Source organism: Fundulus heteroclitus, chromosome 7, assembly GCF_011125445.2.
Source record: "Fundulus heteroclitus isolate FHET01 chromosome 7, MU-UCD_Fhet_4.1, whole genome shotgun sequence".
NCBI lineage: Eukaryota > Metazoa > Chordata > Actinopteri > Cyprinodontiformes > Fundulidae > Fundulus > Fundulus heteroclitus.
In genome coordinates, this window is record NC_046367.1 from 9,795,300 (window position 1) to 9,809,598 (window position 14,299).

At 39.3% G+C, this 14,299-nt stretch overlaps 1 protein-coding gene across 5 annotated transcripts in view; it reads right to left on the bottom strand.

The window, feature by feature from the left end:
• The window catches only part of lrch1 (leucine-rich repeats and calponin homology (CH) domain containing 1), a 104,079-nt gene that overhangs the window by 38,140 nt on the left and 51,640 nt on the right, over positions 1 to 14,299 (bottom strand). For all 5 annotated transcript variants that reach the window (XM_012853077.3, XM_012853075.3, XM_012853074.3 and 2 more), the window contains exons 5-10: positions 13,625 to 13,761; positions 11,274 to 11,404; positions 6,713 to 6,800; positions 6,122 to 6,227; positions 2,189 to 2,304; positions 663 to 733 (exon numbers count right to left, since the gene is read on the bottom strand). In XM_012853077.3, coding sequence (XP_012708531.2) covers positions 663 to 733; positions 2,189 to 2,304; positions 6,122 to 6,227; positions 6,713 to 6,800; positions 11,274 to 11,404; positions 13,625 to 13,761 — 649 coding nt within the window. The remainder of the gene's footprint in view (positions 1 to 662; positions 734 to 2,188; positions 2,305 to 6,121; positions 6,228 to 6,712; positions 6,801 to 11,273; positions 11,405 to 13,624; positions 13,762 to 14,299) is intronic.

Sequence of the window (14,299 nt, forward strand, 5' to 3'; positions counted from 1 at the left end):
ATACAAAAGGGGCGTGCCCATAAAATTTTTATAAGAAGTGAGTTTGAAACTTGTTTATACACGTATTGCAATCAAGAACTAAAGAGCACGGTTACAGTCACCACATATCCAGTACAGGGCAGGAAAAAAAAGGTGTTTGAAATATATATGCTAGACAGGGAGAACATTTTCTGCAGTTTACTAGGAATGGCTGGCAGCTTAGATAGAAAGATAGAAAATCTATTTCAAGCAGTCTTCAATTCTAGTTTTTAGAAAAGCTTGAATCAGTAAATTTGGTATTGGCAAGTCAGAGCTATACAACAACACAGGTGTTAAAAAAATAGCTGAAATATCCCTGATCACTGCATCTTTAATATCTAGTTTTCCAACAAAAGAGGGCAATTCTGAGTTCTAACATTTCATTTCACTCATTTCTATAAGAGAAAAAAAAATTGATTACAGTTAATTTTCCTTAAGCTGTTGTAAATATTTGGCTTTTATATTAAAAAGGTTCTATAAAAGGTCCAAAGGTACCAAAAACACTGCAAATGAAATAAACATTTGCTGAGTGATACCAAAACTTTTTTTCAAAACTACCTCTAGATGACTAAAAGGACAACGTCCTCCTCAAGTTTTCTGGAACAGAATGATTAAAACAGGAGAAGGTCCAACGAGGAACTTACGTTTGGTCTGTTTGCCAGTGTGGATCTTCCTCTATCCTGAGGGGCTCTTCGTAGTCTGCTGCCGTTCGACCCTACACACACAAACACACACACAAACACACACATACATCAGCACCAGCTCCACCTGCCACATGACATACAGCCTCCATCAGCCATTGGCCAGGATTCAGAGACGTCAGCAGCATCTCACCCCCTACAAAAGGCTCTTTGTGATAAATTTCTTCTTTTCTTTATAGCCATTTATTAAAAGGATTAGGACAACTGTGAGGAGTTTTAATAACATTTATACAAAGATGATGAAATATAGAAATAAAACACAAAAAATAAATCAAAATGTTGACCCATTCTTGTGATTCAATTCCACAAATCTGCCTAAATATCTTTGTTTTTTATTAAATCCTGTTTTGGCCACAGCTGAGTTTCCACAATAACATAATGGGTCAGAAAGTCTCAGTCCAATGTCTGAACATAAAACCAAGTCAGAAACGGCTCCAGCAAGGGGTGCATTCGTAAAAGAAAGTCTGAGCAGTGGTGCTTAAAAATTATTAACTAAAGGATGCCATTTATCAGAAGCTGCTGGTTCTAATTAAGAGTAGAAAACAGGACCGTCCTTGCCGTCATGTGAATCTCAATGGGAGGATGAAAACACACGGATTACATGCATTTTATAACCTTTAACCCAGGAAAAGATTTTTACCTTAACGTCAAAAGCACTCGAGGGTATAACTTACAGTGCCTATAAATGTATTGGCACCCCGTGTAAAGTTGTGTTTAAAGCCTTAAAGAAATGCTGATATTATTGTAAGCAGCACCATCTCAACACTGAGCTCTGGAGATCCCTTCCATTCTCTTCACCGATAAACCTCCTATAACCACTCCAGTCATTTTAACGTTTTTACTGTTCCACTCACTGTACATTTGGACGATTTTATTTTATTGTAGCCTTTTCCTGACTTAAAGAAGAGCAACACCTGCTTTACCTGAAAGATAAGTTCTCTTGTCTTTCCCATTTTGGAGAATAGTTTATTATTGGCCTCTGTTTCACATCATATTTATATCCCAGGAAAACAGGAAGTCTTTGGTTACTAATTAAACCATTATTGACACACTGATCAGCTTAAAAACTTAAATATACATTAAAAAGAGATTCAGTTACCTTTATTTAAACTGGATTGTAAGAGGTGCCAACAACTGGCCCAGTTATTTGTTGACATGGATTCATTTTCCCACTGAGTAAATGTACTTAAAATAAAAGGTTTGATCTTTCATCATCTTTCAGTGGGATGCCATGCTACTGCAGTAAAACAACTTATTTTAAGACTTCACATCTTTATCAGGGCTGCCAACCAATGTGGAGGGAGCAGCATCTTCTGAAGCAACCAGTTCAGTCAACATGGCAGCTTTACATAACTTCCATCAGAGAGGAACGTTACTGATGGAGCGCGGCCATTTACCACATCGTGCTCAAACAACTGTGGAGAGAAAACAAGGAGTGAGAGCGAGCAGTGTTACAGAGGAAGCCTTGCCTTGATGTAGCTGAGGAAGTGGGTGCTGAGAGCCGAGTCTCTGTAGCTCAACGGGTCATTCAGGGCTTCCGTAGGGCTCTCCTCTATCAGACGCACCGAGTCGGAGGTTGGGTCGGCTGCAATGAAATAAATGAAATCTGTCAAGTTCTGAACCAATGGGCTCAGGTTTTATATAAGGTTTGCGAGATTTTCTGAGTTTTTTTTTTTAGTTTAAAAGCGATCGAACACTTTACTGAGTGACACATACAAAGAGGGGTTTGACCAATCAGAAACACTGATATTTGTTCCGACCACAGGGCTATACAGAGTTGAGCAAAACTATTCATTCGCCTTAAAGCATTTCACATTGTGCACTTTGACAACCAAAGATTCAGTGTATTTTATTTGGACCCAATGTAAGATACCAACATGCAGTAGTGCTTTGTTAAATGGAAGGAAAATGATACCTGACTTTGAAACTCTTTATATAAAAAAGATTAAAAAAATCATGAAACTTTGGTAATCACTTGTTTTCAGCTCTGCCTTAATTCAATACTTGTGACTGAACAACAACTTTCAAGTCTTGTTACAGATTCTCAATTTGGACTTTGACTGGGCCATTCTAACACATAAATAGGCATTGCTTGAAGCCATCTCACTGTAGGTCTGGTTGTGTGCGTAGAGTTATTGGCCTGCTAGAGTGAAACCTCTGCCACAGTCTTTTTTAGCCTCCAACAGGTTTTTACTCCAGGCTTGTCCTGGATCTAGCTCTATCCTTCATCCCATCAACTCTCACCAGCTTCCTGCTGCTGAGCTTCCTGCAGCTGTCCTGCTGCTGTCCCAACGTAGTAGAGGAGCTGAGCCAAATGCGCCTTACCAGCCCCATCAACGTAGCAGATCGGGCAAAACAAACTAACCCCCCCGACAGGGACTCTGCTCCCGCCCACTTAGTAAAATTTAGAGACGTTCCCGGTTTTCATTAGAGAAATCTGGTTACTTGGTAACACTGATGCTGCCATTTCATCATTGTTGTTCAATCTACCAAACATTAATTCTTTAAAAGAACTTTAGAGAACGGCTTTGAAGGCTTTTGTTAGTGGAAACGATGGTTTCGATGTTGGTTTCGAAGTGAGTGGTTGAGGTAGCGCGTCAGTAAAGACAACAGAAAAGTGGTTTATCCAATCTTATCCAATTTATCCAATCTTATTATGCACCCGGATAGGTATTTGAGCTCCTATATTGACTAATTAGCTGGATCGGATATTGGATGATTGATGCCGATCCAGCATTCCGATCCAGTCATTTCTTTTTTTTATTAATATCATACACAGCAATAGAGTTACGCCAATCTAGTCACTTCTATTCTATGTTTGCTATTTGGAAACATTTCAAACATGATAAGCCAACAAGTCCGACTGCAACATGCAGCATCTGCAATGCATAAGTTGTGAGGGGATATTGTGCCATGTACTTTCCATGTACAGATGATGGATTGAGCAGAACCCTGTGAGATGCTCAAAGCTTTGGATATTGCTTAAAACTGCTTTAAACTCTGCTGTGTTCCTTGGTCTCCAAGATGCTGTTTGTTCTCTAACAAACCCCTGAGCTCAGAAACAGAACAGCCACATTTATACTGGCATTAAATTATACACAAAGACTGGCTACTAACTAGGTGACCTATGAAGGCAATTGGCTGCACTGCATCCTTTTTAATACACATTAATAAAGTTCTCAGATTTTCAAGTAAGACTTTTTGAAAATCATAAATCATTTGGCTTCCCCTTCAAAAATATGGAATATTTTGGTCTATCACATGTTTTCGAAAAAGATTTACCAAGGATTGTGGCTATAACATCCAAGAATTTAGAAAAAGTATAAAAGGTAACAACTTTTGGAAGGCATTATAGCAACAACAACAAAAAGCAGGAATAAAACATCAACATCCATAACTGATGTTTATAGATTGAAACCTCAATTAAGCTAATAAGTGCCTTTATTCTGTAAAGCACTGTTAGTAAACTGTTAGAATATAGACACTGACCAAAGAAGCCCACTTCTTACTCACGTCAGCTGAGGAAATGTGACACTCCATCAGCTTAACCTCATTAAGGCTGATTGAAGTCTATTTAAACCGAGTGTCCTGGGAACTGCTGCTGTTCTCGATTACAGCTCCCAGCCCAGATTTCGATGCCGAGCTCCACATCATGAAAGACCTTTCCCCACAATGTGAGCAAATCACACCTATTCTATCAGCTGGGCACCTGGTGAGGCCAGCCAGGGTGAGAAACGGATCACTTGAGGTTATGCAGTGGGTAACTGATTAAAGGACAACAGCAGAACCACCTATGAATGGCTTAATAAAGTCATTGGGATGACCTGGTCAAAGTATGGACTTAAATCTAATTTGGATGCCGTGATATGACCTTAAACAGGGTCATCATGCTCAAAAACCCACCAAAGTGTCTGAATGAATAAAATTTTGCAAAAAAAAAGAGCAAGCCAGAATTCCTTTACAGTGATTTAAATGACTTATAGCCAGTTATAAAAACACTCGATGGAAAAGGTTTCTGCCAAGGATGAGAAAACCAGTCATTATATTTAGGCTATTTATATTTAGTTATTTATCATTTGGGGGGCTGGCCTAGCCAGTCATCTAAAAGCACATAAAGTCATCATTTGGTAGACTTGGACTTAGACTTTGGACTCACTGTGCTGCTAATAAATTAAATCTCTCTTCGTCTTCAGTTTTCCAGCAGCCCTGAAGGTCTGGGACCAAAAATGATATCTGGAATCTTCATTACTTCATCCACCCTGACAAAAAACAGCATTTCATTCAAAGAAAAATAACTTCAGAGCATAATGCGGCCACCAACACCTTTCATCCTAGGCATGCTGTTCATTCGGTGATGCCAAGTGTTGTATTTGTGCTGGATTGCCAGACCAACCTCCCACATGATCCTGGGAGATTTTAGATGTTGTCTTTGAGACTGTCTCAAAGACGACAAGCTTACTGAGCTAGATCGAGATGTCATCTTTGGAGAAAGAATTCCGTCTTGCAACCCTGATACTTGGTCCAGACTTATGGAGAATACAGGAGATTGTTGTCACAGGTAGCACACAACCAGTACTCATTGAAAATTGCTGAAGCTCTTTTGGTGCTACTGTCATCCCGTCTGACCAGTTTTCTCCAATTATTGGTGACGCTCTTTACTAAAAACAATCCAAAGTGTCTAAAGTTGTAATGAAATATTTTTGTACCACTCTGCCGACTGATTCCTCTACAGCAGGGGTGTCAAATTCATTCCTACATTGGGCCACTTTGGCCTCATGAAGTCATTAAAAGGGCCGGTTGCACTTGCCTAGATGATACTTTTGATTTCATAATTTCAGTTCAGTTCACATAGAAATATAAAAAATGCAAAGTAACATAAAAGTACCACCCTTAGGCCCAGTTTATAGAGTTTATCTGCAAAATAAACCACTTTAAACTCATCATTCTACATCACTTTTTGGACATTTCTGGGTTGTTTTAATGTGTTGTGGGAAAACTGACACATCTAGTGGCAAAATACTGTTACTACACAGTTTAAAAAAAAAAAAAATCAAAATCAACACTGCAGGAGGCACAGTTTTAGTCACTTTATACGATATAAAGGATATATGTCTCTACTTTAGAGTTGGGCTGGAAAACTTGCTTTGACGGGCCGGATTCGGCCCGCGGGCCTTGAGTTTGACACGTGCTCTACAGGATGCATCAGCATCAGAATACGGTCAGAAAACTCCTACTTGGAAAGCAGAACTTTATTCCAGGTTAATTAACACCCCCTTGCATTAATGGTTGGTGTGAGCACAAGAAAAAAATGTATGTTGAAATGTAAGGGTGTGCGCACTTATGCACCCGTTACATTTATATGTTGATTTAGAACTTTCTACCATTGCTGCTGTGCTTCCTACCCGTCAGGGAGCTGATGTGTTCGCTGGAGTCGTCTTTGCTGATTCCCTCCTCCTCTGTAATGTTGCTCATCGGCACATTGAGACTCAGGCTGTCTTCGTCTGAAGGCTGCAGGACAAAAACAAAAAACAGCAATACAGATGTTGTCATGTACTACAACATTAAATCATCTCTTTTTTATGCATTTTTTTAATTCACTTTCTCTGTAAAATCGGATTTCCAAATGGAAAAAAGAGACCCTGGCATTATCAAACATCAGGTATTTTATTAAATAACAATTGCAACAGCTTGGTTTTTAAACGTCTTTCCAGGCTATTATAACACCCTGAAGCTACAGACAACTTCTGAATTTAAATGTACACATTACAATGCTGGGCAATCACCAGACCTAAAACTGAGGCAATGTCTTTCAACTAGAGAGCAAGCAGAGGTGCGAAACAGAAAAACAGGAAGCGTCAGATGAAATTCTCAGCCTAGCAAAGATCCCAGCATGAACAGCGGGCACAGACTGATTAAAGCAAAAGTCCAGACATGTTAGAACGGAATCACAGAGACAGCCGGCAGACACGATGTCACACAAGCACACTAAATACCTCGGTCGCAGACAGCCTCTTGTCTCCGTTGTCGCTGCCGACTCCTGAGTCGCTGTCCTGCTTCTTCTGCTGCTCCATGTCCTCCACGCTGCAGACAAATACACAAGTTACACACCTGACATACACACACACACACACAGTGTGTGCAACTGGCTGAGAGTGACACACTGGAGCAGAGGGAGACACTACCTCTCCCTCTCTCTTATCCTCCTCTCTCTCGTTCAGGATTTTTTTCCCACAGAGCTTATGAAACAACATGATAAACAGTTGACTGGTCCTTTGCTTTTTTTTCTGGATAGTAATACATCAAGCTCACAAGATAAAATGATATGGGATATTGGCTTCAAGAAAGATGAGATTTTAGTAATATTTTCTTTTTTATACAAATGAAATATAGGTTTCACAAATCAACTACCGTGTTTTAACGAATCTGGAATCAATGTCACCACTGAAGTCCCGGTTTGCATAGCTGATATAAGCATTGAAAATGCTTCCTTGCGGTGTCTTCACAGACAGAATCATGGTTTCAGTAATCTAAAACTGTCTCGTTAAAGCGCAAATTTTACTTTGAACAGTCAACGTTTTTTACATTTTCAACCAGAGCTTATTAAATGTAGCCTCGATTCCTTACAAACTTTTGAAGCAGCAAAGCAGATCCAAAAGCAAGTGTCCATAGCAGATAATAGCTAAAACTGCTACAATTTCTGGTACCGGCGTCGTTGTGGCTCCAAGCACCGCAAGTCGACTTGAAGACATCACCACAGAAGGTTGTCTGTCTCTGATTGGCTAATGGGTGGAGTCACATTTTGCATAACAATAGCGACTCCAGAACTAGAATCAGACCCGCCATACTTAAACAAACACCACAGCCGCAGCTGATACAGAGTATATTAATAGATACTGAACATAGAGAGAAGCTCTCAAACATAAGAAAGGGAAGCAGTGATCTTCTTTGAGCTTATTCACGCAGCGACTGCAGCTTAACATTTACTGACTGGCCTGTTTTCGCTGGCTGAATTTCCGGTGCCTACTCTCAGGTGAATACTCCATTTCGCGAGTTCGGTGGTCTGTAGATGGACCCTCTATGCAGCTAGTTGGGGTGAAGAGTCGGACGCAAGTGGTGTGTCTTGGCCTTTAGAATGCCCAGGCCTCCATCCCAGCCTGGAACCCACACCTCTGTGTTCCTCCCTGCAGGTGGTGTGCCCACATGGAGTGGGTTTTCTGATGTTATTTCAGGCAGAGCCCAATGAGCCAAGGTTTGACCACCATTCCTCTTGTCTGCCATTCATCAAATTTATTGGACAACATGATCTAGCAGGATCATAGCGGTACCGTGGTGATTTTATATTCTGAAAATGAGTTGCTTTGATTTGTTCTGGAATCAGAGCTCAGTTAACACACTGAACTAATATTTTTAATGTTTTGGAGTAAAATAGATGAAAATACACTACATGTGGTAACATTAAACTGTCCTCCCAGGGTTCAGAGTGTATCTATCGTTTCTCTTTTCCTGTACATATAAGGCCTGAGAGGTGCTATATGTTAGAACTAAATGTACTCTGGTCCTGCGTCAGTCCCTCATTCTCATCTTTTCTCTATCTTCAGCAGCAGAATGTATCTGTACCTACCAAGCCTTTTGAACTCTGTAATCTAAAAAAACAAAACAAAAAGGACAGGGGGTAATGGAAAACATGGCGGATAACAAGAAGTGAAAGGGAGCTTTTTAAGAAAGCTTCTGCTCTGTTGAGCACGACCGCACTCTCTGTACAAGAATAGAAACGTTTTCTTTCTACCTAAGTGTTTCATGGGGATGGACGCTTTCCCATCCTCAGAGCTGGGCTCACTTTCAGCTGACAGGCGAGAAAACCTGAGACACGTTTTTCATCTCTTAAGCACTCCTGTCTCTTTTACTCCCTACTGAACACTGCCCTCTACTTAGTTTTGAGTTTCCCTTCATTACACATTCTTACTTGTTTCATTATCATATTGCTTCCTAGCCCTGCTTTGCAATAGGGGCACCTGTCCTGGAGCCCTTAGTTCAATGGGGTCCTTTTTAATGAACAAAAGCAACGCAAGCAGAGAACATGTAACCAATTGGCATTTAATAAAGGCTGTTTCCAGACCGTTTCTTTAAATCAATAAATCACATGTGTCGTTATTGGCTAATAAAGTGCTGAGATAGTTTGTCTTGATCGATTGCTGTCCTGCTGGGGTAGAAAGGCAAATTAATTGCACAGGTTCCAGATCAGTCTTCTTTTAGCCAATTTGCAGTTGACACACCTGCAACTTATATGTGGATCTAGGAGTTTTTTTTCTGAATTAGGCAGTAGAACAATGGGAAAAAGGGGGGAAAATAAGTACAAATATCCAGCTGTAAAATTAGTTCACAATACTAGTTATCTATATATTATATTCATAGGACAAATCTATCAGTAAAATCCTGTTTATAATAGTATCCATCTCTATATTTATTCAGTAAAAACCCATGTCCTGTACTTATGGAACCTTTGTTTATCCTGCACTTGCTGCTATTGCACTTCTGGTTAGACCTAAACTGCATTTCGTTGCCTTGTACCTGTACCTGTGTAATGACAATAAAGTTGAATCTAATCTAATCTAATCTAATCTAAATGCAGGACTTTCAAAATGTTTCTACTGTTAGAACTTTCATCCAAATCTCTTATTTAAATTGTTCCATTGTTCCCATATTCATCTTCCTACATTTTTCCTGTGCCCCTGACTATACTATTTTTCCATAGTTCAGCAGGTTTACTATGTTAATTTTAGCCGTTTTAGCCTTCTCCCCTTATTTCACATCTATTCAACTTTCCCAGTTTCTTTAACCATTAATCACACAACTAACATCTTAGACAACGGGTTTTTGGCTTTCCTTCTTGCTGAACCTGTAGGTCAGCAGACAGATTGTTAGGGCCAGCAGGGAGCTGCAGGACAAATCAGTATCAGATGACTAATTTTGAGTTTGGCTACAAACTGGGAAGCTGAGAAAGTTTAAATCACAGAAAGCTATTCTGATCCAATAGACAGGTTTTTTTCTTTAAAAAACTATGGAAACCACCATAAGTGAAGGGACACATACATTTTTTTTCATATCATAAAGTTAGCCACACCCAGAAATCAACTGATTTTCTGCTTGGACAATATGTCAAATTTTAGTTTGCATTACTTTAGAATTAGCATGCTTGCTTATCTGGTTCTTTACAAAACTAAAAACAACAATTTGCCTGCAAGCCAGATAGGAAATATCCTTAGAGGACTTCTTGGTCAATGTGCCAGACATTTTTTGAACCACTGTCTGAGATTAAGTTTTGTATGAAACACTTGAGAGAAAAAAAACCTGCTGAGTTCCACGGAAAACTCAGACCTTTATCTGATCAGTGAGTACACCATACGCATTCGCTCATGCTAACCATGCGCTGCGCTAACCACAAGAGTTGTTGTTGAAGTTGTAAGTGCAGACTTAAAGTTAGCTATATGTAGCATAAACAATAGAGTCATTGGAAGACCAAATAGTGACAGAAGTTTTTACAAAAGAAACTCTCAACATGTTTATCAGAGAATTGTTGACTGTTCATTCAGGTTTCCACTTCACTTAAACAGGGAATGCGATCTCAGCAGATTACAGGAAGGCTGAATGCACTATGACAATATCACTCTGTTTTATCGTCTGAGCTTTCCACTTCCATTTGCCATGAAATGAGCTGCATTTTGGAAATGTCAGTTTTTTTTAAAAAATCTCACTAAAGTTTAGGGTCTAACCTTTTTCCAGGAAATACACAGAGAGACTCCTGTTTACAGTTACCCGGGTTCACACTGACTACGGGGAGGGTTACGGTCTTGATCCAGTTCCGGTTTGCTACAAACCAGAACTGGATCCTGTTGCTCAACATAGTTTCTAAGGACAAATCGAAAATAGCAAGCCAGATATTCACAAAACCAGAAGAATGGCCATAAATGTCATATTGGAACTTCTCTATATTACTGTGGTTCTTTTACCAACGAGGTCTTTGTGTGACAATGTGAGACAATTATGGCGTTTCATAACCAGACTGACACAGATTTACTGTATCATAGTTATAGATATCAACCATTTTGGAAATATTTATGTAATCAAAGAAATAAGGGTTTCTCTGCCTGATGAAACCATTGCAATAATTTAATCAGTGGGAGGAATAAGTAGTGAGCAGGCTTCCCAACAGATGGGTAGTCCTGTCAAGGATATTTGATGTTAATGATTTAAGAGTGTATCAGCTAAGAAAATTTCCGGGGTCTTGCTCAAAATCACTGCTAACTTCCTGTCTGCAAAATGCCATTTTTTTCTGCTGTTGAAATATTTTCATTATGTACAAATACTGTTATTAAATTTTATTTCTCTACAACTATTCATGGCTCAGTAAGACATCAATTTGTTTATTGTTTTTTTGGCCTGGTGGTTTGGTAACAATAGAAATTAGGAGGAAAGACTACAGATCCAAACAGCAGGACGAGGTAAAAACCACCTTCCAACTGGATGATACCGCAAAACAATCCCATCACAATTTACCTGCCAGTGGAAGGACGTGTAAAACTGAGTCGCTCCATGACGGGGAGGTACAACGAGTCGGGCATCTTCTCACTGCGACACGCCTCGATGCTCAGATACTTGAATATGTGGACTTTACCCTTGATGCAGATCTGAAGAAAGGGAGAACAGAGATTCTGATCAGAATGAGGTGAAAGGCAAAACATTCACTTCTTTAAAACCTTCAACCTGTGTGTCAGATCCAGCCCAAACTAAAGTATTTAGGTAAGTCCCTTTGATAACCTAGATATTATTATATTAAATATAATTAATCATCCAAGGTAGCTGTAATTAAACCTTTACATAAGAAACCTTTTCCCAACTTAAGAAAGGAAGATTAAACATTGGTCTGTAATTTCTTGTCTAAGCAGAGTTCCCACACCTTGGTTTAGATCAAATTCAAGGACCTGCAAATGACTCTCCAGGACCAAGTTCCTCAAAGTCAAAGACCACTCAGAGTGGCATTCACCACCTGTTACCACTGAATGTCACCAATAAGCAATTTCAATATAATGCAAACTCAATTAAAAAAACTGAGAGGCATAGTTGTTCCTGGATCAGAATAAATGAAACAAAGTGGCCTGAATGTATAGCCGTCATTCATACCCACAATACCTTGATATGTCTAATGATGACAGGATGAGGCTTTGCTGAAGTCTTGAAGTTCCTCAGAAAATGTGTTGCAAAACTGTTCATTTCTTGAAGCCTCAAAGGCTTCAAATGGTAATTAAGGCCATTTAGTGGTAAACAAATAAATATTTATAATTAATAATTAATTGAACTTTATTTATCTCACAATGAAGAAGAAAAATCTCTCAAGTCTACACATCTTAATTGTATGGAATGATGGACGAGAATCGAGAAAAACCGTCCACTATATCATTAATACTTGTAGGCTAGATTATCAGTGATAACAAACTAAACCTCTTATCTAAGCCATTTTATTCTAAGCCAAACACAGCAGTGAGCCAAAGGAGCTGTGTCAATATTAGCTGTTATGAGAAATAAATCTGCAAGCCAGATTTAATACAGAATTTGACACCCTTATGAAAAACAAACTGCAGAAAACTGCAGTTTCTCTGCAGTACTGCAATTTTTTTAGTGTCCAGAATATGGCAATGCCCAGTACAATGCAGTAATACAGTAGTATCTTTCATTCATGAAAAACAAAGTTTCATAAGGGAAGATGCGCTTTTACTCAAGAGTTCAAGGCGCTTGTATGATAGTTGTCAACTATACAACATCCCAACGCAACGTGCGGTGTTGTTTAACCATACACTTATCATTTGCACACAGCTAGGTGGGTTAACCGTAGTCTGTTCGTTTCTGCGGCAGTAAACAAATACTAACAACTAAGGAGCATCCATCACACATTGGGAACACTTCATTCATTCACGTTAGAAACTTGTATGCAAATGTCAGGCAGTAAAATAAAGAAATGACCGAACAGCTTTCAATTTCAAAAGCAGACTTCGGACCTAGCAGAATTTGGGTCCTTTGACAGCCTCTTAGCGTTGCTTTCTTTGACAAGCCATGTATCCTCATATTTCCATTTTCCATGCATGCCATTATGCGGCAACTCTGACTCGACTTGAACAGCAATCCACCTGAAAAAAAACTGCACGCACCGATGCATATGCTGTTATGCGCACGTTAACTACATACTGCTCCATGTCTTCTTCCTAGTGACGATACAGTTCACCCCATCTTTCTGTGTTTAACCCTGTGACTCTGTTTATCATGGCATGGGTTTTACCACTGGCTCAGAGCTCAAATGTTCAGTTGTGTTTATCACCTAGATGAAGTCACAAATTGAGCCACTACTGTCATTAACTCGTTACTTTTTATCAAACAATGACACTACTCCTGGATCACTGCTTATGTGTTGTGTGTCTGCTCTGTCTTTTCAAACCCTCAACTAGCTGCAATCGGCTGAATGTCCTTAGAAAACCTTTAACCTACTGGCATAATAAAATGAATTGACTACATTGATTTATAACTAGGAACTGTAATGTAAGACTTTGAGTTGACTGTATATGAATCCGACTTATTGTTTAGGTCCATTATTGGTGAACTGGCACAATATATTTCAACTGAACTGAATTCAACTCCCTGACTATAAAGACAGTCCAAACTTGCTGCCTTTATCAGACACAATCTGGTGGCGCCACTAGGCCAATAAATCAAATCATGCAAAAGCAATATCTAATTTCCTTTCTTCTAGATCCAATCTGCCACAGATACCACAAAGCAACCAGACCCAACGTCCTGTTTACCTAAGCTGACAGGAAAAAAGAACTGTAAAGCCCTGTTGCACCGATCTGTGCTTGTACCTGTGCAGGTGGGCTCTGCAGTGGGTTGTTCTCCAACTGCAGCGACTGGAGGTGCCTCATTTTTCTGTAACACACCGGAATGGTGGACACCTTGTTACATGAGAAGTCGAACTTTACCAGAGGAAGGTCGGCCAGGTCTGCAAGGAGACACAAACACAAGACAGAAACGTTGAAGTCAAAGAACACTTTGGGATCTAAAAGCTCTTCAGTTATGGTTTTACAGAAAAGTCAATATCTCTCACAAACAGAGAGCACCCAAAAAGTTAAGCAAATGATGGGTGGAAACAATCCTGTTTGTTCACCAGAGAAAGTCTGAAACCATCATAGTTTCTAAAACAATATCAGAATTATTTGTGTTACATTCAGAGACCATTAGACCTGTTTTAGAAGTACAAATCAAACAGAACAATTGCTCCTGTAAAAGTTCCTGGGGGACTTTTTCCTGACATAAAATGCAGTTTTTAGGCAACTGCTCATTAAACTGAATACACCTAGAAAACCTTCTATTAATTGTGCATAATGTTTAAATTTTGAAAAGATGAAATCCATTGTAAATAGTGGTTTGATAAAGGTGTTAATATTTTTGTAAAGTATTATAATAATGATCTACATGGCCCAGAAATATACCTCTAATGTCAAACCCTCAACATGACCTAGTATAGCTTTCTCCTCGTG